The 27,507-nt window shown below is 46.5% G+C and overlaps 1 protein-coding gene across 1 annotated transcript in view; it reads right to left on the bottom strand.

Annotated features, from left to right (window-relative positions):
- DCHS2 (dachsous cadherin-related 2) overlaps positions 1-27,507 on the bottom strand; it is a 251,894-nt gene that overhangs the window by 39,825 nt on the left and 184,562 nt on the right. The window contains exons 8-12 of the mRNA XM_065405322.1: positions 18,759-18,916; positions 16,527-17,367; positions 13,393-13,632; positions 2,993-3,127; positions 2,521-2,730 (exon numbers count right to left, since the gene is read on the bottom strand). Of these exons, the coding sequence (XP_065261394.1) occupies positions 2,521-2,730; positions 2,993-3,127; positions 13,393-13,632; positions 16,527-17,367; positions 18,759-18,916 (1,584 nt within the window). The remainder of the gene's footprint in view (positions 1-2,520; positions 2,731-2,992; positions 3,128-13,392; positions 13,633-16,526; positions 17,368-18,758; positions 18,917-27,507) is intronic.

The raw sequence follows: 27,507 nt of genomic DNA on the forward strand, positions 1-27,507 counted from the left end.
ATGTTTCAAAAGGTCTGGAGAGTCCTTGAAATCTTCAGGTGTTGGAGGAGAGGAAGAGACAGACACCGCTGAATCATCTGGGGAGGAAGAAGAGTCGGTTAACTGTGCCCATGCTGGCTCCCATTCCTGGATTGGGGGAGCTGGAAGGAGTAGCTCCATGAAGGCTGCACGGGGAAGGCTCACTGGTGCCTGATCCTGCTGTGGGTCCACAGTTGCCACCACCAATCTGCCTGGTGATCTCTCCTTAGAGTGAGCTGAGAAGTGTGACCTCCCCAACCAAGGAGCATCCCACGGATTCCACGGAGGATGCTAGGCATAAGGATAGGGTATGATGGCCAGTACCACTGGGCCAAGGGCCCCTGTCCCGACTGTGAGACAAGTGCCAATCCTCGTGCCCATAGTGCTCCATAAAGGGTCCCTGATATGAGTCAAGCGATAGAAAGCAAGAGGAGGAAGATCCCAACCTCAATGCCGAGGAGCCTCAAGTTTCTGGGGATAAAGGTGGAGACATACCTGAGGAAGTGATTAACTGGTTTGACTCATTCATTGCCCTAAACAAGGCAGGATCCAGTACCGATGATGGAAGCCATACTGCTGGCACCAAGTATGCTGCTACTGGAAGTGTTATCGACCCTGAAGTCAGCAGCAATAGTGAAGCAGCTGATGGTGCTGAAGTGGAGGGCTTTGAAAGCCACCACAGTCACATCTGCCACGCCAAATGCAACTGTGCCAAGAAGTTTTCCAATACCAAGGAGGTCCCTTGCTTAAGCCCGGTACTGGCCGTGCTTCCACAGACTGTGGAAGGGGACTATCGGTGTGCGGTACCAATTAGCCCAAGAGTTCAACTGCCCATCCAGCCAACAGGGCTGTAAATGATGTAGCTATGGCAAAGTCCTGAATGAAAGGAGAGGTTGGGATGGTAAGGCAGAGGTGGTCCATATCTGCCTGATATACTGCCAACATGCAAACAGTTGATGCCTTGTCGATATTGGACTCAACAGATGCCCCAGGGTCAGAACCGCAGTTGCTGGTACAGTGTCTCTGACCTCCCTACACGGTACTCCAGGGAGTGGTTAGAGACATTCCACATGCTGACACCCATGCCGGTTCACGCTGTTCCTGGGGGGAGCAGAAGAGTCCCCAGGAGAACCGGAGTGGTCTTGGTTAGTCTTATGTAACCTTTTCCTCGGCGCTCTCCACGGGGATCTGCTCCTCCATTCAGAGAAGTGCTGGCTCCAGAGCACGAAATGCCAGCACTCTCAGAACCCGAGGGTTACCTCTGATCCGATGGCAAAGCAGCCACATGGCTTGTTTGGACAGGTGCTGCTTCAGGCGAAGGTCCCTATCCACCTGAGTCAGTTTCGTGAACAATCGACAGATCAAACACCACTCCTTGACTTAGGCCTCACTCAAGCACAGCAAATACCTTGTGTGGGGTATCGTTATTGGGATCATTCCCCCACACGACGGACAATGTTTAAACCCCCGTGATGGGATCACAGGGGTATTTAACTAAATACAACTAACACTAAATCTAACACTAGGGGTACTATATACAACTAGAACAAGACACTAAAATAGTGAAAGGTTGTGAGGTTAAGACCACAAAGAGCTCTAACTCCAGCCGTGGACTGTAAGAAGAAATTGATGGGGGTTGGAGAGGCGCTGCCTCATATAGACAGGGGAGGGGCTAAGACCACAAGGCACGATCACTGCCCTTCTCCAGTCACTGCTAGGCAAGTGACTGGAGATGACCACAAGGCACTAGGCACACACACATCTAAGTGGAATACACGGCTGCATCTACTCGAAGAAGAATCTAGCATTTCCCAAATGTGGGACATCCATAAGGGGTATAACATTAAGATTGGCAGGCCTTTAATGACCCATGGTGGGGATGAAATGGGGTGCAATTGGTTTCATTTTCCTGAAAGTGGGCTCAGTTTTCAAAACTGTTGATCTAGTTCATCCCCTGCCAGTGCAGGATTTTTTCTTCCTGTATATTCATGTAGTGCTTTGTCCAGTCTAGTTTTAAATGTCCCAAGAATTTGAGCTTTCATCTCTTCCCTTAGGTCACTATCCTCACCCAAAAGAGCTTTTGCAACATTACAAATTTCATCCCATATATAATACCCTAGAAAAATGTCTCCTTCTCCTTGGTGATTGTATCCTTCATACACTTACAGATACTTTCCATGCCCTCTCTTCATCAGCAAGCTATATTTAGGTCTTTTAATCTTTCTTCCTATTTTCACCCCTCCAGATTATTTTTGTTCCTCTCTTCTGTACACTCCCAAATCTGATCGCTAGGCTGAGAGGTTGGGTTGGAAGTGTGTGCCAATGGAGGAGGTGGAAGGTTTTTTCAGTTTAAAGGGAGTCTTAGGACTCCCTATTGCACTAGCTGAGATCTAGCTGGACTGGCTGAGATCAGAATTATTTTAAAACCTGAAACTCCTGTTTAACTATTTTCTGACAACTTTTTTTGGTATTAGTAATATACGGAATAAAGACCATACTTACCAATTATTTGATATTGTAAAGTTCCATTATTGCCAGCATCTATATCTACAGCTCGTGTGGTGTACACTATTGCAGGCTCTTGATTCTCAGGAATTTGAATCTCAGGGACAGGAAGGAGAAATTTAGGAGTATTGTCATTTTCATCCAGTACTTTGCAGATAACTCTTGCTGTGCTGGATAAAGAAGGGGTTCCACTGTCTCGAACCAGGACTGAGATGTAACACATAGAAAGGAAGCTTATATTAGTGATGTTAGTGTAATGATGAATCTTCATCAGTAATATCAAAATATTAGAGTCGATGTGCTATACAGAAAATAAGAGTACATGTGCTAACACAGCTGCTTTCTGTTCCTGAACATCATGCTACACCTATCTGAATAAGTCAAATGAAATTGAGAAAAGATAACACTGATGATAAGTGAACCCACACTCTCCACATCCCATTTTACATCAAACATCTCATACTGTTACCTTTTATACTGAGAATCTCTTGAGTCTCCCTGTCGAGTGAGGCAGTTGTCATCACTTCTCCAGTATCGGAGTTTATCTGGAAAATCTCAAACCCATTTCCTGGTAAGATTTCATACTGAAGCAGGGAATTTATTCCTTAAAAACAGAAAGGAAAATCCAGTAAAATACAAAAAGTTCCAGTTGAAAAACCCACTCTCTGGACACTGCTTTATACTTTTTTTTCTGTGATCTTTAGTCTGTGGAAGGTGTTATGGATGAAATTAATGGAATAGCATTGTGTTTGCAGAAAACTTATACAAAATGAGCTGAACACTTCACAGAATCAACGGAAACACATGGTCCCTGCCCTGATGAAGCTATAATCTAGTTTTAGGTGTGACATGACTAGCATAGGTAACGTAGTAGAGAAGGATTGGAGTTAAGGAAAAAGGAGGACAAGAGCAACAAGATCATGCAGTAACTGAGTCTTGGCATATGCACATTTTAGCAGCTCAATAAAGTGTTTGTTTTTAAAATTATTAGTGAGTCACTTCTCATGTGCATCTCAGAAGCAGTGTGCCTAAAGGAACCTGTTCAGGAACCCATGATGACTTCAAGAGACAGGCATCGGTATCTTTACTTCAGTTGATCTTGCCAGGGAGGAATCTCCAAGATGAAATATTTGGTTTTGAAAAGCCTTCTGGGATTCCCAAAAGTGACTGTTTAAGACTTTTCCCTCCAATATAAGTTCCTATATAAATGCAGAGAATCCTCCAGCAAGTGACCCATGCCCCACGCTGCAGAGGAAGGCGAAAAACTCCCAGGGCTTCTGCCAATCTGCCCTGGAGGAAAATTCCTTCTCGACCCCAAATATGGCGATCAGCTAAACCCTGAGCATGTGGGAAAGACTCACCAGCCAGCACCCAGGAAAGAATTCTCTGTAGTAATTCAGATCCCATCCCATCTAACATCCCATCACAGGCCATTGGGCATATTTAACAGTGATAGTCAAGATCAATTAATTGCCAAAATTAGGCTATCCCATCATACCATCCCCCCCATAAACTTATCAAGCTTAGTCTTGAATCCATATATGTCTTTTGCCCCCACTGCTCCCCTTGGAAGGCTGTTCCAGAATTTCACTCCTCTGATGGTTAGAAATCTTCATCTTTAATTAATCTAAAATGGCATCCCCTCTTGTTGGTTCAGCAACTACTTGGTGAAGGAATCCATCAGCTATCACATCCAGGAAAAAAATCTGAGCCCTATTATTATTACTAACACTTGTCCACCAGTCTATATCTGGGAAGTTAGTCTCCCATGATCACACAATTCCCATTAGTATTTACTTCATTAAAAACATTAAAGAGGTCTCTATCCATATCCAAATCAGATCCCGGTGGTCCATAGCACACCACAAGCACTATCCCAGGGGAGGCTCTAATAGCTTTCTTCCCGAATGTGATTTTTGCCCAGACAGACTCTTATCCATTCCATTACTTCTTATTTCTTTACAGTACATTGATATACAATGTTACTCCACCACCTTTGCCTTTATTTCTGTCTTTCCTAAACAACACATAGACCCTTCAATACCTGTACTCCAGGCATGACTACTATTCCACCATGTTTCTGTTATTCCTATAATATCTCGCTTCATCTCCTGCACCAGTAACTCTAGTTCCTCCATTTTGTTACCTAGGCTCCTCGCATTGGTGTACAAACATCTTAATTTTTGCTGTTTTGCTTCACTCACATTCTTTACCCGATTAGGCACAGACATTCTACCGCTAGTATCACCTATTAGACTGGTATCTTCACTACCTTTCCTCCTTATGTCCATTCTCCTACCCACAGCTGTATCCTTTCTTACTTCGTTTTCTTCCCTCTCAATGTTAAAATCCGACATAGAGATTACCTGGACATCTCCCAACCAACTCCCCCAAATTCCTACTTTAAAGCTCTCTTAATCAGTTGTGACAGCTTCCGTCCTAGAAGTCTATTTCCCTCCCTACTCAGGTGAAGTCCATCCCGAGAAAACAGTCCTCTGTCCACGAATGCCTCCCAGTGGTCATACATCCCAACACCCTCCTTATAGCACCACTGCCTGAGTCATCTGTTGATCATCATAATCTTGTCACACCTTTGTTGCCCTTCTCTAGGAACAGGCAGAATCCCACTGAAGATCACCTGAGCCTCGATTTCCTTAAGCATCTTCCCCAGCCTGGCATAGTCTCCCTTGATACGTTCCAGTGAGAATCTAGCCATATCCTTTGTTCCCATATGAAGGACAATCAGTGGATTCTTTCCCGCTCCCATTAGGATCCTCTTCAGCCTCAGGTCCGCATCCCGTATCTTAGCACCCGGCAGACAGCACACCCTTCTGTTCTCTGGGAAATCTTTAAACCATGATTTGAGGACTTCAATAGCTCAGACATAGGTTAGGGGTTTATTACAGGAGTGGGTGGGTGAGATTCTGTGGCCTGCGTTGTGCAGGAAGTCAGACTAGATGATCATAATTGTCCCTTCTGACCTTAAAGTCTATGAGTCTATGAGTTTACAAGTATGAACTCCATACTATAGTCCTAATTAGTCCTTCAAACACCTTGATTGCTATTTAATGAGCTCATTATAACGTTGTCCTGTGTAATTCCTGATTATACATGCAGACATATCACTTGGTGTATAGTATGGGATCACTACCATGTCTGGGTGTGTCTGGAACAGGGGTGGGCAAACTTTTCATCGGGGAATAGAAATTGTATGGCGGGCCATGAATGTTCACAAAATTGGGGTTGGGGTGCAGGAGGGGGTGCGGGCTCTGGGGTGGGGCTGGGGATGAGGAGTTTGGGGTGTAGGAGGGTGCTCTGGGCTAGGACTGAGTGGTTTGGAGGGCGGAAGGGGGATCAGGGCTGGGGCAGGGGTGCAGGAAGGGGTGCAGGTTCCAGCTGGGGGTGCGGGCTCGGGGGTGGGGCTGGGAATGAGAGGTTTGGGGTGTAGGAAGGTGCTCCGGGCTGGGATTGAGGGGTTTGGAGAGTGTCAGGGGGATCAGGGCTGGGGCAGGGGCATGGGGAGAGGCTCAGGAGGTGCAGGCTCCCAGTGACGCTTACCTCAAGCGGCTCCCGGAAGCAGGGGCTTGTCCTTCTCCAGCTCCTACGCAGAGGCATGGCCAGGCGGCTCTGCATGCTGCCCCATCTCCAGCTCCCATTGGAGCACATAGGAGCCGGAGTGGGGCCATGCCGCGGCTTCAGGAAGCCGCGTGGTGTGGCCCCCGACCCAGCGCCCCTGCCAGAGCGGGGCTGAGTGGCATGGTGCGGCTCGCAGGCCGGTTTAAAACGGCTCGTGGGCCACATCCAGCCCGCGGGCTGTAGTTTGCCCACCCCTGCTTTGGAGAATAAGGAGATTAGCAAAGGGAGACTTTTTTAATATTTCTTTTCAAAACTGCCTGACTCCTGTGTAGACGGATAAATCTGATTCCATATTCCTATCCATTATGGATTCAAAATAATTTCTCCCATTTTTCTTGTGGTTTCAATGCTCTCCTGAGAAAAGTATAACATCATTTCCATAATTGGTTATAGAGTAAGATCATTCACACTATTAACTTTAATGAGATTAATCCTACATTATACACCAAGGGCAACTTGCATTCATCTTGTACTATTGTGCAAGTATATTTCCAGCTTTTCACAAGTTGCAGTCGATCATTTTTCTGTTGTTTTTTTTTTAAACCAACAACAGACTATTAGTAGTTTAGGTACAGTTAATGCACCTGGAAAAGGTTGGAGTTCTTAGCAAATTCTGAAGCTATTTAGGCTCAAACACCCTGGACTTGATTCTGTTCTCACATACACCAGCGGAAATCAGGATAAACTCCATTTAGGGTGACCAAATGTCCCGCTTTTATAGGGACAGTCCCGATTTTTAGGTCTTTTTCTTATATAGGCTCCTATTACCCTCCACCCTCTGTCCCGATTTTTCACACTTGCTGTTTGGTCACCCTAACTCCATTAGAGTGGGAGCTGTATTCATGTAAACTCAGTGTGAGAGGAGAAAAAAAGGCCTGCCAGCCAAGGCCTTGTTTTTCTTTTTATTAGCCTTGTTGAAACAGATTCATACACCTTAATGAAGTTATTGTCATTTGATTAAGGGACTAACTACTGTAAATGGACTTGCTTCTTATTAATTCAAAGGGATAACATGTTCATTCACAATACAAGAAAAGTTGTGTAGGAGAAAGAGGATACATTAAATATGCTCTTACATCTTTCTAGATAAGAGAAAAACCATGTAATGGAAAAGACAACCCTGGAGTAACCTCATGCAAAATTAAAGGTCAACAACCCATGGCAGCCCTTCCCCATGCAAAGTATATCTTACCTAAATATAAAAGCATCACTGCAGCTCTAACTGTTTAGAAAATGGCTACATTAGCTGATACAAGTCAACTGCATGTAGCAATCATTAGCTACATCTGAAAGTACAAACACTGTAAACGGAGAAAGAAGATAACTGCTGAATTAGGGGTAGAGATGACATGAACTTGTGATGAAAGCCTGTGTCCTTTTGCAACTAAAGGCCTTGAATTAAGGCCTTCATGGACAGATTCTTCACAACGGTCATTACTTGTAGCCAAAGCTACACAGACACATAGCTACCATAACAGTCAGCTAACCACATAAATGCACTATTAGAAATAAAATTTCTAACCTTTAAAATAAAAACCACAAGCTTCTATCCTTTGAGCTAGAGGACATTCTTGATTAATTGCCAGTGTGGGAATGCTTATAATATCCTCCCTTCAGGCCTCCAGCCACTGGACCGCAAGTCTATTAGAGGATGATAAACACTGACACTCGATCCAGGAGAGGGAAGTGGTGGTCATACATTCAGTGCATTACAATATCACACACCTGGCAGAACAAGTGACATATTTAGACTCTGGAGGTGCACTATTGACAGCTCTTGCTAAGGAAGCTTAAATGTTTCCATTCCAACCCCCCTTTTCCAGTTGCTTATAACTTTCTGAAACATTCCCTTTTTAACAGAATTTTTCTCTGCCCAAGTGGAATTATTTTTCTGGAAGTTTGAGTGGAACTTTGCTCCAACTACTGGTAAAAAAGGCTTGGAGCCCAACAAACCCACAATGAGGAAACACTTTTCCACCATTCAGAATCTCCCATCTGAAGAGTTTGTACTTCACTAGCCAGAGAAAAGTCAGGAGGATGGACAGCCAGGCTCCCCCATGCTCCCTCTTACTCTAACTCTTGGCTCCACAGTATCCTCTCTGTTGCAGAGCTCAGAAGCTCTACAGTAGGTGAGAAGTCTCTGTAGCTGCTCTCCTGCAGCGTTCCTAAGCTGCAAAATGCTACTGCAGCTTACAACTAATATGAAATGAATGAAGCAGGACTATTTACTGCACCTTATATTTACTACACACTTACTCATTCCATAAATCCCATATTCCTCGCTGTTACTCTTGACCACACACTCTCCTTTAGAACTCACATTGAGAAAACCAAAGCCAAGGTTACCATACAAAACAATGTTTTCAGCAAGCTGGTTACAGCAAAGAGGGGTGCAGATCCATCCACACTGCGATCAACAGCACTGGCACTTTGCTACTCCTCTGCTGAATATGCCTGTGCAGCGTGGGTACAACCCCCTAATACAAAGAAGCTAGACCCTATACTTAAGCCCACGCATGTCAACAGCCTCTATATCCTCGCAAGTATTGCTCCCCGATATACGCGGGAAAGTTGCTAGCAGAGTGCACAAAGCAATGCACAGAGCCAAGACATCTTCTATATGATTTAATACCGATGCTTAGTTGCCTAAAGATATGACAAAATTTTCTTGCCACTATTAACCCCTTAACATTGTCACCCAAACAGGCAAGGGTTCAATATGGCAAACAAGAGTAGATAATGTCCCTGTAGCCTGTGTGCTCTGGCCCCCACCAGTTGAACACCTACTACTCAGTGAAGAACAACTCTGGACTATAAGGTTTTGTCTTAATCAACTCCGCACAGTAGTTGGCCAGTCTAGAGATGCAATGATCAAGTGGGGCTACATCACTAACCTCAGTACCTGTGACTACAACAGAGAGCCTCAAATATGAAGTTTCTCCTGCAGTGCCAGCTGCTCGAGTGTGCATGCTCTTCCAGTGACCTGGCAGAGTGCAATAATCAGGCAATCACGTATGCATAGATGTGGTGGGAAGCAGTATGAGGACATGGCAAGAAGATTACTACACACTCTCTGGAAACAGGGACTTCTGAACAGGACTCCTCTGAGGACAAGGCACTGCTTCCCAGCTATAGTATTGAGTTCCTATACTTGAAGCAACTCTTTCTGCACATCAAAAGCCGAAAAAAAATCTCATCCAGGTTTATGGTATTGAGATACCTATTAATGCTCTGATTTTGTTTTCATGATACTCACATTTGGAATTGCAGACAATAGTGAGCAGGAGCTTAAAGGCAGAACTTATTAGATACACATAGAGCTGGTTCAAAGCCCAAGATTTTTGCTATAAAGGGGGTTCCTCAACCCAAGTATCTTACCTAGTTGAAATATTCTACAGATATCTTTGCTCTCATGTCTGAGAGCTTAGATTTGTGGGTTGTTTGTAGCATACACTCCTACTGGACCTGCAGGAAGCATGTGTCTCCAGACAGTTTGGGGATGCAGCTTGAGGAACTCACAGGAAGCATACTCAGGAGAAACTGCTCAAAATTTAGGACAAGACAGCTCCCTGGGTGCAATGACCCAGAAGAAGGAGACAACAGAGTTAGAGCTCCTGTGGGGCAGGTGGAGAGTCTACAGGAGCACAGGCCCTCTCATACAATGCAAGAGGTCTTCCTTCTGAGAGAAAAGGGGGAAGTCTGGGGTGCCAGTAGAAATGCAATGGCTGCTTGCCTAATGGTTAAAGGTCTCTTCCTGTGGTCCACTGGTGGGAGTTGGTGGAGCAGGATGTCCAATGGATGTCAAAATGAGTGAAAGTGGCCTCAGCTACTAATGCACAGTCTTTCATAACCGATACTTCAAAGTGGTGGTCAGACTGGAAGCCTGAGTCAAACACAAACTAATTTACAGCTGCATGCTTTTCCTTTTCTATAGGGAGAGAATCTACAAAGTGGGAGAACTAGTGAGGAAGAGAAGACTGGAAGGTGCAGTTGGCAGTAAACAGGACTCCTCCATGTGGCCAGTCAAGGAACACATGAGACGAAAAAAGAATCAGTGAAGGGAGGAAAGTAAGCCCTATATATAGGGCAAAGAAGTAACTTTGTGGATGTGAAATGTAGCTCTATCCACCGATGTAATTCAAAAAGCAAGGTGATAGCCCATACGCAAAAAATAATTGTGGCATTATTCCCAAATATATAAAAAAGCAAATAACATTTATTTCAACATGCTGTATGCTTATTTAACTACGTTGTATGCTTCCCCACCTTTTGGTTTTGGGTTTGACTAGTACTGCAATATACACGTAACATTGGGCCAAATTCTGATAATGTGAGAAAAAGCCCCAACAGAAGGACTGTGGTTACCAGAAAATCTGTTCAAAAATAACAGAACTAGAGGAAGGAACCTTCAGCCACAACATACTGCTCCAACCCAATGAGTCTATGCAGACAGCCTGCTGCTGGCTACTGTTTTATGCCACCCCTTATGCTTGGAATGTCCTTCCTATCTCATTTTCCCAAGCCTCCGCTACCACCTCCTCATTCTAAATGCTCCCACAATTTTCACTTCTGCATTGCCCACAAGAAAGGAGTAAAAAATAATTACGGGGATTGGGTGGGGATGGAGTTCAAGCAAATTTCCCATGCTTCTCTGCATCCTTCTTTTAGATTGTAAACTGTTCACATCAGGTATTGCCTTCACTTCTATATTGAGTACAGTGTTGAACATGCTGTTGGTGATTAACAAAAAATAAATAAAAATAATACTTTTTTGGGGCATGTGGTAAGGGGTGGACAGAGATACTGCTCAGCTGTTATGCTGGCTTTGGGCCATGTAGATTCACACCATGCATGGACCGGTGGGGTTACCTGCCTACTTCTTCCCTTCAGTGGTCTCCTAGGTACAGCTTGTGCACATATGTGGCACACATGGGCATGAAGAGTCCTTCCTACACAGTATCTCCACTGGTCTGTCCCCCTCAGACCTGTCTTTCACAATGATTGTGAGCACAGTAGTAGAATTGTAAATCTTGCTGAGTATAGAGGATGGTTTTGTTAACCAGCTCTTTAACAATTGTTTTTTAATGTAGCAAAGCATTATACTATACTGCAAAACATATGTGGAGGAAGAAAGCATGTGGTACAGAGGAAGTGAGTATATGAGGAACCCTCTTCCTCATCCATTTTGTATGTCTCTGAAAAAAACATTAGTGTTATTAATTTTAAAAAATACACAGTCTTCAGGTCCTCAATTTTTCATCATGTTACAAATCTGCAGCTGGCTTCTAGGTCAAGATTCCTTTTTTGTGCTATTACAACAAAAATCTAGGATGACAGTGCCCCTCTCTGGCCAGAAGAGATTAATGCACATTTGCTGGTTCCATTACTATAAAAGTATCTTTATCTAGTAAAATAACTTTTAAACACTAGAAAATATTCTGCTGAGAAGGAATAGAAGTTGCAGATATTGACTTTAATAATGACTTTAACTTAGTTTACATTTATTTTAGTATTTCAAGTTTTGGGGAAAAAAATCACTGACTGCCTTCCACATCAGTTTCCCACACAATTCTAGATCTACTTCTTTTAAGTGATGGTTTCCCAAAATTTAGCCCTGATTCTACGCTCACTGATATCAACTGAAGTTTTGTCATTCACTTCAAAGGCAGGAGAATCAAGTCCTTTGTAATAATATTCTTTCTTCAAGCACAGAGGATGAAATTCTGGCCTACTGAAGTCAATAGGGAGTTTTGCCATTGACTTCAATGGAACCAGGATTTCACCCTGAAAATACGCTCACAGCTAACCTAATGTAAACTTTTTTATATAAGGTGCTGGAGCAAAAGGCCCCTTCCTGGGAAAATCTGACATTTGGGAAGTATGTTTTAAAGGGACATTGCTACATAGCTTGAGGCAACATTCAGTTTTTCTGCCTTTTGTTTAAATAAATGTTCTCTCTAGCCCAGTATTAGTAGATATAATATGAAGCCTTTTAAATATAAATTTTAAATAAATTTAAACATTCCCCTTTAGTGTCTGCAACCCAAACACTGCAGCATTACGCTAGGGCATGAGAGCCAAAAATTGAACCTGACCAGACAAGTTTCAGCATCAAATCTAAGAACCCAATCCTCCAATGTAATCTGTGCAGATGGACCTCTGGACAGAATCCCTAGACTTCACTGGGGCTCCGCACATGTGGATCAGAATGCCTAAGTGAAATGCAAAGATTAAACAACATAAAGGATGACAAGATAAATTATAGTTTAAATAGTCTTTTGGTTTTAATTATTTAATGTGTTATTATTGAGTAATTTCTTTTTGTAGATTTTCATCTGGCAACATCACTTTACTCAGCTGTGGTAGTCTTCTACACTTTTTCTTTGCTGATTATTTATACTTTGGAATCTGGAAATGGGAAACAACCTACTGTATACAGTTTTGGTATTTGGTCCTGAATATTCAAAACTGGATTCTGATTTCAGCAAACGCTAAGCAAAACAAGAAAGACTATTTCTATTTTTCTCACTTTCCCCGGCTTGCTTGAATTTTCCATGGAGAAGAGTGAAACCTTACTGGGGAGTCCACCTTCATTCATAGGTTTAGAAATATGGAGTATGTCTACACTGCAATAAAAAACCCAGGCACCAAGTCTCAGAGCCCAAGTCAATTGACTTGGGCACATGGGGTTAAAAATTGCAGTGGAGATGTTTAGGCTTGGGCTAGAATCTGGGCTCTGAGACTGCCTCCACCACCTCCCACCCCCAGCCCCGAGGGTTTCAGAGGCTGGGCTCCAGCCCAGGCCCGAACGTCTACACAGCAATTTTTAGCCCCACAGCCCAAGACCAAATCAACTGACGTGGGTCAGCTGTGGCAATGCCACAGGTCTTTTAGTGCACTGTAGATGTATTCCTCGTGCTTTAGCTATTTTCACAATTTTCATTCAAAGGCAATACTGTAAAGTGCCACCCATTTCTGCAAACTCATCTGAGCAGCTATTTTACACTAGACATGTTAAACAGAGATTGGCCTGACTCAAACCCCAACTCTACACACCCACTATACTTTGGAAGTAGGTTCAGACTCTGAACCAAGAGCCAGATTTTGAAACTAAATCAAACCCAGCTACAAGTAATACTAGGTGGCTAACATATGTACAGACATTAGGAGCCAAGATCTGGTCATTAACATTATTTCCAGTATGAAAGTAATGGTTAAAATGATTGAAATTACCTGAATCTCTGTCTACAGCTTCTACCTTAATGACAAACTCTCCAGGATCTTGATTTTCACAAACTGCAGCTTCATACAATGGCTTTTGAAATACTGGCCTCTCATCATTTACATCAAGAATGCTTACAGTCAGCATCTGGGTTGCAGAGAGTGACGGTCTGCCATTATCAAGAGCCATGATAGTCAAACTGTAGTATTGTTGACTCTCATGGTCCAAAGGAAAGGCTGTGGTTAGCAACCCTGTTATAAGGAAAAGAAAGGTCAAAAGGGCATTGTTTCATTACAACACTCCCCCCTTAGTACAGTAAGTTACACTATCACAATAGTCAGTCACTATTCGTTTAATCTCTGCAGTCCAAGAGAAGCTCAAGTAGTGCAAATATTTATATGATCTCTTAATGTGCAATTCACTCTGAAAATGTAAAATTCCGTAAATGTGGCATTAATTTCTATATCAAATGTGTTCACTTTACAAATAAGATGATTTTTTTCTATCTACTGTAAAGCACTGTGATATCACAGCACCCTCTAGGCAGCCCTGCAAACTCAGCCTTGGGCTCCATATGTGAGTCAGGCTGTGTTTTTTCCTTGTATCATCACCACATGATAAAGATTCTACTAGACAAATTACGCCCTCAGTGACATACGTGTAACCCCACTGCTTTCTTAATTCTGTGCTAAAGACTTTAGCACAGGGGTTCTCAACCTTTTTCTTTCTGAGAACCCACCACCATGCTATACAAACTCCACCACCCACCTGTGCCACAATTGTTTTTCTGTATATAAAAGCCAGGGCTGGCGTTAGGGGGTAGCAAGCAGGGCAATTGCCCGGGCCCCCATGAAGCTAAGTTGCTCAGGCTTTGGCTTCAGACCCGGGTGATGGGGCTTGGTGCCCTGGGCTGCAGTCCCGTGTGGCAGGGTTACAGCTTTCTGCCCTGATCCCTAGTGAGTCTAATGCTGGCCATACTTGGCAGACCCCCTGAAACCTGCTCATGGCCCCTCAGGGGGGGGCCCTGGACCGCTGGTTGAGAACCACTGCATTAGCACATTTCATTCATGTCTACACAGGGATAAAAAACCTGTGGCTAGCCTGGGTCAGCTCACTTGGGCTCATGGGGCTCAGGCTTCACGGCTGAAAAACCACAGTGTAGACATTCAGGCTTGGGCTGAAACTTGAGTTCTGGGACCCTCCACCCTTGCAGGGTCCCAGAGCTTGGGCTCCAGCCCAAGCCCAAATGTCTACACAGTGATTTTTAGCCATGCAGCCCAAACCCCACAAGCCCGAGTCAGCTGACCCAGGCCTGTCACAGCGACACTGCGGGTCTTTTATCCCTGTGTAGAAGTACCCTATCGGCTTCCAGTGGAGTTGCACTGGTGTAATTGATTAGAACTAAGGGTTTGTCTTCACAAACAATTAGTTTGCAGTCAGATGGTGGGGGACTCTTCCTCACACTAGCCTGCCACACGCTCACTGTCCACATGCACCGTGCTGACGTGCATTAACAGTTCATTAATGTGCTTTGATCTAGTTGTTTCAAAAAGAACCAAACCAAAGCATTTTAGTGAACTGTTGATGCACGTCGGCAAGGTCCACACAGTTAGACCCCGGCAGGCTGGGTAGAGTCACACCCCAGCTTGCCATGAACTAAAGTTCATGTAGACAAGCCCTTCGAAAACAACTGTGTTGGTGTACAAGAAAGAACAGAATCCAACTCACTATCTCTTATCTGCATTGTCTCTGTAGTGCTAACTCAGGAATAACATTTTGTCACTACAGTCATCAGATGTGACTATGAATACAAAGAGGGTTCTGAACTTAATAAAACGGTGCCATTTTTTATGGTAATTGTTTTTTAAGCATACAAGTATACTTACATAACCCTTTTTGGCTTTCTTTTGGTTTATTGGCCCTTTGTCGGATTTTTAAATTCATGAACAAAATGTGGGTCTTTCAAATAGTAACTACACAGGGCCTGTCTTCACTATGGAGGTAAGTCAACCTAAGTTACGCTACTCCAGCTATGTGAATAACGTAGCTGGAGTTGGTGAAGCTTAGGTTGACTTACCCCGGTGTCTTCACTGCGCTGCATCGATGGGAGACGCTCTCCAGTCGATTTTCCTTACTCTTCTTGGGGAGCTGAAGTACCAGGGTTGACCGGAGAGTGATCTGCCATCGAATTAGCAGGTCTTCACTAGCCCTGCTACATTGATTCCTGCTGTATTGATTGAAGACCAGCCCACAGCGGCCACTGTATTCCAAAACCCTCAAAGTACAATGAACTGCTAAATGGTATTAACACACACTCATATTGTTGCTTCCTCAGAATTGTGTATACTTTACTTTGTTTGTGTGTGTTCATTCATATTTTGCCTTCATTTTTTTCTCTGTTTAATTTGTCCAGAGGACTTTACAGATGTTTGGTAAATGGTACAGAATATAAACTCCAAGTCCATATGCCAATGCCAGACAGTTTGTAGTATGTATAGTCTCTCTCTCTCTCTTTCATATAGGAAATGTGATGTTTATTCTACACCTGAGAGGGGTCTTTTTCATCGTTTTAAAAAATATTTATGTGCCCATGGTAGTAAAAGAGCAGTGTGAGAGAAATCTTTTTTTTGTTCCAGAAATGTGTCCCAAAGTTATGGGAGTCCCACAGACAAATAGTTAAGATACATGGGCCTGCAATTATACTCACAGAGAGGATTGGCAATGGGAGTATAAACCAAAAGTAAGTGGTAGCAACTATTTCCTGAAAAATATGTACAACTGCACACCCCTTATAAAAAGAGAAAAATTGGATTCATGTTTGAAATGGACATGGTATCAGTGTTACAGATCTTGTGCAGGAGACAGAGCTTTCCTGGGGGAACTAAGGGCCATTACAAATATCACCATCTTCCTCTGTAAGTACAAGGTGCCCTCCTTTTACCTTGCATTCTCTAATATAAAGCTGTGTGTGTGTAAAACACATCTAAAACAAAACACTCCAATGCACACACTTCTCCCCTTAGAGAGAGGCTGAAAAAACAAAACTGTGACAGATGTTAGTCACACTGGTCAATGCACTCCTGAAAGGTGGGCAGATATTATGGTGATGAGCATAGCATAAGAATCTATAAAGAATATACAGTACCTGTGGTTTTATCTAACAGAAATGCTTTGTTTTCATTGCCAGAAAGAATGTGATATGTAACTTGTCCATTTCTTCCTTCATCTGGATCCTCCGCAATTACATGATGTACCAGAGAGCCTACCTCTGCATTCTCCATGACATAGGAAAGAGAGGAAGAAACAAAACTGGGACTGTTGTCATTAATGTCTAAAATGACAATTTTTGCTGTCAGGGAACCAAGTCTGCGCTCTGTCAAGTTTATTGCCTGATCTGATGCAGACACTGTCAGGACAACTGAGTGAGTGACCTCTCTGTCTAATGGAATTGCTGTGATCAAGGTGCCATATAAAGGGTGGATGAGAAATGGATTTTCACCAGAGTCACTCGTTTCTATGGAATACTGTACTCTGCTGTTCAGAAAACTGCCATCTCCATCTTTTGCATTGAATGTGTACACCAGAGTGCCAACAGGTACATTCTCCTGTATGCCAATCACTATGAAGTTATCCTGGAAATAAGGGGAGTGGTCATTTTGATCTTCTACATCAATACTGAGGAAAACGGTGTAGTTCTGTGGAGGATTCTTATTACAATCCTTCATGACAACTCTCAGAAGGAAGTGAGAAATTGTTTCATAGTCAAGTTCCTTGGAAAGAAACAGATCCCCTGTTGAACTATCTATTTCAAAATGATCATCATCCTCTTCTTCAGAGATACTAAAATGCAGTTTTCTGTTGGTTTGCAGATAATGACCAGGCAACTTCACCGAGCTCAATATTTTTGCAGGTTTAAAATTCTCAGGTATGACAAAGTGCCTGATATCTTGAGAAAAGACAGATCTCCCTTTAGAAAATGGGATTACCTGAAACAAAAGCACAAAGACAGCAATATTTTTTCCATTGCTACTATTGGGATTTTTTGCAATATAGTTTTTCTTTACTAATGAAGAGGCTCTAGTCATTTGTAGCTTGTTCATGCATAATTCCCATTAACAGACATCAAGGACAGAACAGACTTCACAATTGTATACTTGTAACACAGGGAAAAGCATTAATCCCCCTTCTTCCCCTGCAATTTAACAAAAGTTAAAAATCAACCTTAGAAAATCCTCCAAGTCACTATCCAGATTTATCCTTCCAATCACCATTGCACTCAAGGTTGGAGCAGAGTAGGGAACAAGAGGTAATCTCCCCTCCCCTGAATCTCATGAGCTCCACAAAGAGGCTCCATCCCCACTGCTCTCTCCCCGCAGCAGAGCTCCTCAATAGAGCTGAGATGGGAACATTTTTCAAAGTCTCAAATTCTAATGGGATGGCAAAACTGTTTCTCATCCAGTTTTACTCTGGAGCTGCCTTCCCTCCTGTGGCAGGGATGTGGTGTTGCCACAGAAATCACCATCCACAATTTAGTTTGCCAAATATGAATAGGCAATTGATTTTGAGATTAGTTAAATTGTCCAAGAATTTCCTTCATCACAGATCATTGAAATGATCTCAGAATGGGAGAAACTCTTCAATAATTGAGCTGCATCAGCCTCATGATTGAGAAATATTTAGCATATTCCTTAAAACTACCAAAAATTAACCTTCCTACTGGTAATATACGAACAATATTCTGGGTGATATTCAACCTATAATTAAGGGATTATAGAAGATCCCTGACAAAGTAGATCTACTGTGGTTCTGATGAACAGAGGGTGGGTAGCTACAGAGAGGGCACGAAGGTAGATTTAACACTTCCCATGCATGACAGAGCTGGTCTCTCTGACAGCTCCATACAGGCCAGCATGAGGAGTGTGGGCAGGCAGAGAAGGGGCATGGTACAGTAGGGAAATTGCATGTATTTTAAGTATTTTGTCTTCAGGATTTCTCTATTTTCAGTCTTTCTGTGTTTTCTTTTCACTTTGCCTACTCTCTGCTCCATTTTTAACTTTTTTATTGGATATTTTTCTTCTCTTATGTTCACAATCTCTTCCTAAAAGGACATGAACGTTGTAAATTGCACGTCAAACTTCTGAACCCGTAATAATGCAGTGGTTTCAAAATTAGGCAAAATGTGTTCACCCTCTAATTTCCTGGTTCAGTAGAACAATATCTAGACTAGAGAGAATTCTGATGAGAAGATATGCTCTTTATATCAAAATATATACATTTTACTTTCAACATCTTTATCCTTTGGGTTTCTAAAAGATTAAAAAAAAATAAACTGAAAATACAGTACCGGTTTTCCAATCCGTGCTAAACTAACAGGTACCTGGATGTTAACAACTGCATGTCCATGAAGAGGAGGAATTCCTTGGTCACTTGCAGTGACCAGTATTCTGTAGTTAGGTCTCCAATTATATGAAAGAGCTTCAGTTGTTCTTAATTCGCCATTGTTGGCATCAATCTGAAAGTGACCGAAACTATCTTCTACAGCAAAAAAAGAAATGAATTACTGTTAATATAAATGTTGAAGATACAGTATCACTTCCCCAAAGACACACCTTCCACAGTCACATATTACTGTACTTTGTAAAATGCCTGCCCTTGTGCAAGGAGAATGTGCTCAGCAAATAATATACTCTCGCAGCATACAATGCCCCCAGCATTAGCCTTTAAAGTTGAAGGGGAAGAAGAGGGCCTGCTTTCCCAGCCATGCCCCCTTTTGAGGGCACAGTGCCTCAGGTCACACTAGCCCACCTCTCTCATGAATGCTTGAGGAGCAAAAACACCAGTGTTCTGGATACCTTTGAAGTGGGTGTGTGAGAGAAAGGAAAAAATTCCCTATGCCCTCTACTACCCTGATGCATCAATGTAATCAGGACTTGAAAAAACGTACCCGACACCTGCTAGCCTGAGAAATAAGCCTACTCGCCAAGAGCCAAAAATAGCTGAGCAGCCACACCCCTCGTAATCAACAGCCCCTCCCTTCAGTTAAAAGGAATACAATCATATAACATTTAGATACTTGGGCCTTCTAAACAGGGAAATTGATCAGAATAGCCATTGAGGAATAAACGATTGTTGTCAATTGTGAGCACACTAATATTTATTCAGAATAAAGTGATTTTTATTCTGGAAAACAGTGTCCACACCGGGAGGTATTCTGGAATTGCTATTCCTATTGTTAGTTAATGCTCTTGAGTGAACACCCCCTGCATTTGCCTGAGTTGGTGCTCCACAGGCAGTATGCATCTGGCAACTGCAGCTGAGTCAATGCACCTCAATATGTCCTGTTAATAAAGGGGAGGGGAGAACAAGGGAAATAGAGGGGGGGGAATAAAGAAACTGAGGAAAGAGGAAGAAGTGGGGAAAGGAGAAAACCCTAGTCTCCTGGTGGTTGGGTCCCTACTCGCCTAGTGCTCCCGCCTTGGTCAGTTCCCTGCTGGTGCCCTAGTATTCTATTCCACTGTGCTTCCCTCCCCTCTGCTGCCCAATCCACTCACTGTTCTGCTCGCTCTCTCATTTATCTGCTATTCTCCAATACTCAGGAAGCTCCTTAGCTCTTTCCCATACAAAGCAGCACATACTGCAAATTTGGATGAAGAGGAGGTGGAAGTGCTTGAGGTGTGCGATCATGAACTGCAGCAGAACTGTTCCTCCAGCCATTAGAACATAGACATTCAGGGTGCTGCGTAGTTCATTTAGCTGTCTCAACTGGTTTTCAAGCCCTGCATCCCAAAGCTGTGACAATCTGTTTCTGAAAACTTAGCTATCATTAGCGACTAATCACAGAATGACACTAGAACTTTCTCAAATATAAGTGACCTCAATATGCAAATACTATTATTTTAATTATTGTCCTATGTGATTTTTAGAGGAACTGTATTCTATATAAAAGCCCCATTTAAGTTTCCACATATTTTGAAACCTGATCACTGGAGACGGTAAGTAATTCAGGAACTTTTGCCAACTTCAATTCACTCTGGTGAAGGAAGGCAAGGGTCTTGTCTTCACTGGGTGAGAGGGAGTCACTGGCATGGCCCTCCAATAGTGTGGATACCACAGGGTCCATGAAGTTTGTGAATCCCATCTCTACTAAGGTCTGGGTTCCTCCTTCCCCTAGAGAGCAAGGTTTTGGGTTTTGATTTGTCTATGGGAGACAGCTGTGACCTTTGTCACCCTGCATGTCTCTGGCATGAAAACTCCTCTAGTTGTGGTAACCGCATATCTATCCTAAATCTAACAGTATGAGAACACTCCTAAATTTCATATCTTGGATGTTTTTGTGGAATTGTTGTGAATGGAATTGCTTTAGGCAAAGAGTTGTAAAAGGCTGTATTTTTCCAGTGCTACTGCGTGGTTTTAAGATGACAGGCGTATTTTATGAAGCAATGGAAATGTAAAGACAGGTGCACTTTTTGGAAATGCTACTGTATAATTAACAGGAGTAAACTAGTCCAGATAGATCAATTTTCAGTTACTGATGCCATAAAGATATAGGTTTTTGAGGATATGACTGTGTACAGATTACCAGTTATTCTATGAGTGATGACATAGGAGCAGAAAGGACAGTTACCTGTTCCGTAACTGGCGTTCTTCGAGATGTGTTGCTCAGGTGTATTCCACAGTAGGTGTGCGTGCTCGCCACGTGCACCGGTGCCGGAAGATTTTCCCTTAGCAGTACCCGTACTGGGGGAGCGCCACTGCGATCCCTAGAGTGGCGCCTCTATACCGTGCTATAAGGGAAGCTGCGCACTCCCCCCACCCTCGGTTTCTTCTTGCCGGACAACTCCGACAGAAGGGAAGGAGGGCAGGATGTGGAATACACCTGAGCAACACATCTCGAAGAATGCCAGTTACGGAACAGGTAACTGTCCTTTCTTCTTTGAGTGATTGTTCATGTGTATTCCACAGTAGGTGATTCCAAGCTATCCTTGTTGGAGGTGGGTAGGAGTTCACGATAGACCGGGACGGAGTACCGCCCTGCCGAACCTGGCGTCATCCCTAGACTGGGAGACGATCGCGTAATACAAAGTGAACGTGTGAACTGAGGCCCAAGTGGCCGCTCTACAAATGTCTTGGATAGGGACATGGGCTACGAAGGCAGCTCATGAGGCCTGAGCCCTCGTTGAGTGTGCCCTAATGATTGGTGGCGGGGGAACCCCTGCCAGGTCATAGCACGTGCATATACATGAGGTAATCCAGCGGGAAAGACGCTGGGTGGAAATAGGTTGCCCCTTCACCCGCTCAGCCAAGGCAACAAAAAGCTGTGAGGATTTCCGGAATGGTTTGGTCCGATCCAAGTAAAATGCCAGCGCTCTACGTACATTGAGTGTGTGGAGGCGGCGTTCCTCGTTGGAGGAATGGGGCTTAGGACAGATCATGGGGAGAAAGATGCTCTGATCCATATGGAAGGTGGAGACCACCTTCGGGAGGAACGCTGGGTGTGGGCAAAGCTGGACCTTATCCCTGTGGAAGACCGTATAGGGGGGTTCCGAGGTCAAGGCCCTGAGTTCCGAGACATGGCGGGCCGACGTGATTGCTACAAGGAAGACCACCTTCCATGAGAGTTGAGACCAGGAACACGTGGCCAGGGGTTCAAAGGGAGGACCCGTGAGTCGTGACAAAATCAGGTTCAGGTCCCATTGTGGCACGGGGGGTCTAGCGTATGGGAATGAACAGTCAAGGCCCTTCAGGAAGCAGGAGGTCATAGAGTGGGAGAAGACCGAGTGCCCTTGCACCGGCGGGTGGAAGGCCGATATGGCCGCCAGGTGTACCCTGACCGAGGCGGGTGCCAGACCTTGGGTCCTAAGGAACAGGAGGTAGTCCAGGATAAGCTGGAGAGGTGCGGAGGAGGGCGAGACTCCCCGCTCACTCGCCCACTTGGAGAACCTGGACCACTTCGCCATGTATGTACGGCTTCCTGCTTTCCAGGAGGACCCGCCTTACCTGCTCCGAACACCTGCCCTCCTCCTCGTCTAGCCACTGAGCAACCACGCTGTCAGGTGGAGCGTGGCTAGATTGGGATGGAGGAGGCGGCCCCCATTCTGGGAGAGGAGGTCCGGGCGAAGCGGCAGCGTCCTCAGGGGGGCCGCCAAGAGGCGAAAGATGGTCCCGTACCAGTGTTGGCGGGCCCACGCCAGGGCTATGAGGATGACTCTCGCCTTGTCTGATTTTACCTTTTGCAGGACTTTGTCGATGAGGGGGAACGGTGGGAAAGCGTCAAGGAGCCGGCCTGACCACCGCAGGAGGAACGCATCGGAGATCGCATCCCTCCCCATCCCTCCCCTGGAGCAGAACCGGGGGCAATGCCGGTTCTGGCGGGTTGCAAAGAGATCGACCTGGGGAACTCCCCACTCTCGGAGGAGCCCGTCAGCGACCTCCAAGTGGAGCAACCACTCGTACTGGGGGGAGAAGATCCTGCTGAGGCTATACAGAACTCCCACAGGCTCAGGGCTTCCCGGCAGAGGGCTAGGGAGCGAGTCCTGCCTTGCCTGTTGATGTAGTACATGGCAGCGGTGCTGTCCGTGAGGAACCTGACCAGACTGCCACGAAAGGCCACGCACGCCAACCGTATTGCCCTGAGCTCTTTGACATTTATGTGAAGGGACAAGTCCGGGATCGACCATGTCCCTTGGGTTTGCATGTTTCCTGCGTGGGCTCCCCAATCCAGGTCCGAAACGTCGGTCATCAGGTCTACAGACGGGCTGGCATCCCGAAAGGGAACCCCTTGCAGCATATTGCTCGGGCAAGACCACCATTGAAGGGAAGCTAGTATCAGGGACGGAACCGTGAGAACCTTGTCCAGCCCGTCCTGGGCCTGAGAGAATTGGGAGGCTAGCCAGAGTTGGAGGGGCCTGATTCGGAGTCTGGCATGGCGGACCATGTACGTACATGCCGCCATGTGGTCCAGAATTCGAAGGCACGCTCTCGCCATTGTCACTGGGAAAGCCGTGACCGAGGCGATGATATCTCTCAGGGCCTCGAACCTGTCCAGGGGGAGAGAGGCTGTTGCCCTCGAAGAGTCCAGCAGCGCCCCAATGAACTCTATGCGCTGAACTGGAACTAAGTTTGTTTTGGTCTCGTTCACCACTAGGCCAAGACTGGCGCATGTCGAGAGGAGCAGCTCCACGTGGGTCTTTACCTCGGAACGCGAGTCGCCCTTGAGAAGCCAATCGTCCAGGTATGGGAAGATCTGTACCCCCTGCTGCCTGAGGTAGGCCGCTACCACAGCCATACACTTCGTGAAAACCCTGGGTGCCGTGGATAGTCCAAACCGAAGGACCGCAAACTGGTAATGGTCCAGCCCCACTAGAAAGTGGAGGAAGCGCCTGTGCCCCTAGAAAATATGGATGTGCAAGTACGCATCCTGGAGGTCCAGGGAAGCATAGCAGTCCCCCGGGTCCAGGGAGGGGATAATAGAGGCCAGGGACACCATGCGGAACTCGGAGCGGGCCAGAAAACTGTTTAGGCCCTGGAGGTCCAGGATGGGCCTGAGGCCCCCTTTGGCCTTCGGGATCAGGAAGTACCGGGAGTAGAACCCTTTGCCCTGGAATTCTACTGGTACTCTACTGGTATTCTACTGGAATTCTACTGGTACCGCCCCCAGGTGCAGTAAATGGTCCACCTCCTGCCCTAGGAGGTGAGCATGCTCTGGGTCCCCCAGGTCCAGCAGGGAGGGCGGGTGGTTTGGAGGGGGTGAGGTGAACTGCAACATGTAGCCCTTGGAAATGGTGCTGAGGACCCACTGGTCCGATGTTATACGGGACCACGCCATGCGGAAGGCAGACAAACGATTGCAGAACACAAACTTTAATAATCGGGGGGGTCTCCCTGGCAACTGGCCCGGTGCCCCCCTGGCAAATAGTCAAAACTGCCTCTTGCCCTGTCTCTTGCCGTTAGAGGGCCCAGGCTGCGGGGTGGAGTGGGACTGTCGCTGAGACCGGCGTTTTTGGTCTCTCGGTCTCTTATACGGGGGCTTGTATTTGCTCCTCGCAGGTTGAGCCGATGGTTGTGGTTTGGCCTTGTCCTTAGCTGGAGGGACATAGAGGCCCAAGGTTTGCAGGGTGGTACGGGAATCCTTCATCCCATGCAGCCTGACATCCGTCTGGTCTGCGAAGAGCGCGTTCCCATCAAACGGGAGGTCTTGCATAAGGGATTGGGTCTCTGTCAACAGTCCAGACAGGAGGAGCCACGACGCCCTGCGCATGGAAATCGCTGAAGCCATCAAGCGGGCTGCAGTGTCGGCTGCATCTGACACAGCTTGCAGGGCCGCTTTCGCTGCTGCCTGCCCCCTCTTCCACCAGGGCCTTAAAGTCCTTCCTGTCCCGGTCTGGGATGAGAGGCTCAAACTTAGGCAGAGACTCCCACAAGTTAAAGTCTTATCTGCTCAGCAAGGCCTGATGGTTGGCTACTCTGAGTTGGAAACTTGCAGAGGAATACATTTTTCTACCAAAGGAGTCCAGTTGTCTGGCGTCCTTATTTTTGGAGGTAGGCGCAGGCTGGCCTTGTCGCTCTCTGTGGTTTACCGACTCTACCACAAGCGAGTTAGGTGCCGGGTGGGAATAGAGGTACTCATGGTCCTTGGCAGGCACAAAGTACTTCCTTTCAGCCTTCTTGGAGACTGGGGCCAAGAGGGGGGAGTTTGCCACAGGGTGTTGGAAATGTTGGCTACACCCTGGTGCAGGGGCAGAGCCACGCAGCCCAGTGCCAAGGGGGACAACACGTTAAAGAGGGAATCGGAAGGGCCCTCCATTTCCTCAGCCTGCAGCTGGAGGCTGGATGTCACCCGCTTTAGCAGGTCTTGGTGCGCCTTAAAGTTCTCCTGAGGGATTGATGGTGGGGGCGCCATTATGGTGTCGTCTGCTGCTGGGGAAAGGGCCGACACGGAGCCGTGAGCCTCGGCCAGTACCGGCGGGTCGAGCCCCAGTTCAGAGTCCAGGCGCAGGTCCGCCGACTCATGGCCCGCCGATCTGTCTCTTAGATGGCCGGACGAGGCTGATGCGGCCTGAGACGCTCCGGCGACCAAGCGGGCCCCCGTCTGGGCGGCCATCGGCGGCCACGGTGCCCACTGGCACCACTGTCCCTGCCATGGGGCCCCTTGCCACTGACCCGGCTGAGGACCCGGTGGCGGTAGTTGCCCCGGCTGCGCTGCGTGGGCCGGGGATGGGCGGCTGGGTCCCGAGGCCGAGGTCACCGTCGAGCGCACGGTCTCACGGGAACAGTATGAGTGGCGGTGCCTGCGATGTCACCTCCCTCGGGACCTGGACCTCGACATTAAGGACCAGTACCCGCCTGAAGTGCTACTTCGGTACCCATGACGGTGGCGGGAGCTCCGGTGCCCAGGTGCCGAGTCATCGTGAGGGGAATCCCGAGCGCGACGTCTAGTTGAGCGGGAACTGGAACGAGAACGACGACGTCTATCCCATCGAGAATGGCTGCGGTAGTCGCGTCATGAAGGGAAACGTTCCCGGCGCCTCTCTATATGTCTGTGCTTGCTGGCAGGCGGCGTAGAGGGTCCCCGAGACTCCCGTGCGGGTGGTGACCGGGATAGCCTGGTCGGCATCGAGGGAGGGTGCGAGCTGCCGGACGATCGGTCACTGCATGCCGAATGGTGCGGTGAGCGGCCCTCGGAGCGGGAACTGCGACCCGCAGGAGAGGTCTGATGGGCACCCAATGTGGACTTGTCCTGAGACCAGGGAGCCGTCACCGGCTGCGCGCCTGGAACCAGCAGACTCATGATGTCTTTCACAGCCTGCATCGCCTCCGGCATTGATGGCATTCGGACTGGCGGAGATGTGCGGGCAGACGGCGCCGGGCTGCTCCACTCAACACAAGTCGGAGGCCTTGAGCCTGGGGGGGGACCAGGGTTCTGCCCAACGTGGGACCAGTCTCCCCTCTTTCCTTGTCTCGGTGCCACTGCAAAGTAGGGCCCTTTCCCTGTTTCTTGGAGGGGAAGCGGTGCTGGCTGGTAGAGGGGGCCTCGCTACGCACCGACGATGCGGCGGTGGGTGCCGAGTCCGCCCAGTGTGCCGGAGTTGGGGCCAATGCCGATTCCATCAGGAGAGCATGGAGTCTAATGTCTCTCTCCTTCTTGGTCCGCGGCTTGAATGACCTGCAGATCTTACAACGTTCGCTGATGTGAGTCTCACCCAAGCAGGGGAGACACTCAGCGTGCAGGTCATTCCTAGGCATAGAATGGCGACAGGAGTCACACGACTTGAAGCCTGGGGTATGGGGCATGCCCCGAGCCCACTCTAACAACTGAAGTAACAATTCCACGAAAGGTACCACTAAGGTTGAGTAGAAAGGCTGCAGCAGAGCTGGAGCACAAAGTTCCGACTATCTTCACTAGCGGCAAGAAGGAACTGAGGGTGGGTGGAGTGCGCAGTTCCCCTTTTAGCGCGGTAGAGAGGCACCACTCTAGGGGTCGCAGCGGCGCTCCCCCAGTACGCGTACTGCTAAGGGAAAAACTTCCGGCATCGGTGCACGTGGTGAACACGCACACCTACTGTGGAATACACCTGAGCAATCACTCGAAGAAGAACTGTGACTGGATGATCATGCACATCTGTAGATTTTAGCATTTGAGGGTGTTTTGGTTTGATTTGTTTTTTGTTTTAAAGTGAAACATTTACTTTCAAAGCTAACATTTGTGTCTTTTGAGTATACTACAATGATCCCTTAAAAGTTTTCCTCCCTTAAATAAAGGTGCACATTTCTAATTAACTCCTTTACGCAAATTAATCTGTTTTTAGCTGGGAATTTCCTTAAGGATCTTAAGAACACTAAACATTTCTCTGTGACTTGCAGGGCCGGCTCCAGGGTTTTGGCCGCCCCAAGCAGCCAAAACAAAACAAAACAAAAAGCCGCGATCGCGATCTGTGGCGGCAATTTGGCGGGAGGTCCTTCGCTCCCAGGCGGAGTGAGGGACCGTCCGCCGAATTGCCACCGAATACCTGGACGTGCCGCCCCTCTGCAGAGTGGCCGCCCCAAGCACCTGCTTGACAAGCTGGTGCCTGGAGCCGGCCCTGGTGACTTGCATCCCTGTAGAACTTGAAAGCTGCACTGCGGACATT

Source organism: Emys orbicularis, chromosome 5, assembly GCF_028017835.1.
Source record: "Emys orbicularis isolate rEmyOrb1 chromosome 5, rEmyOrb1.hap1, whole genome shotgun sequence".
Lineage (NCBI taxonomy): Eukaryota > Metazoa > Chordata > Testudines > Emydidae > Emys > Emys orbicularis.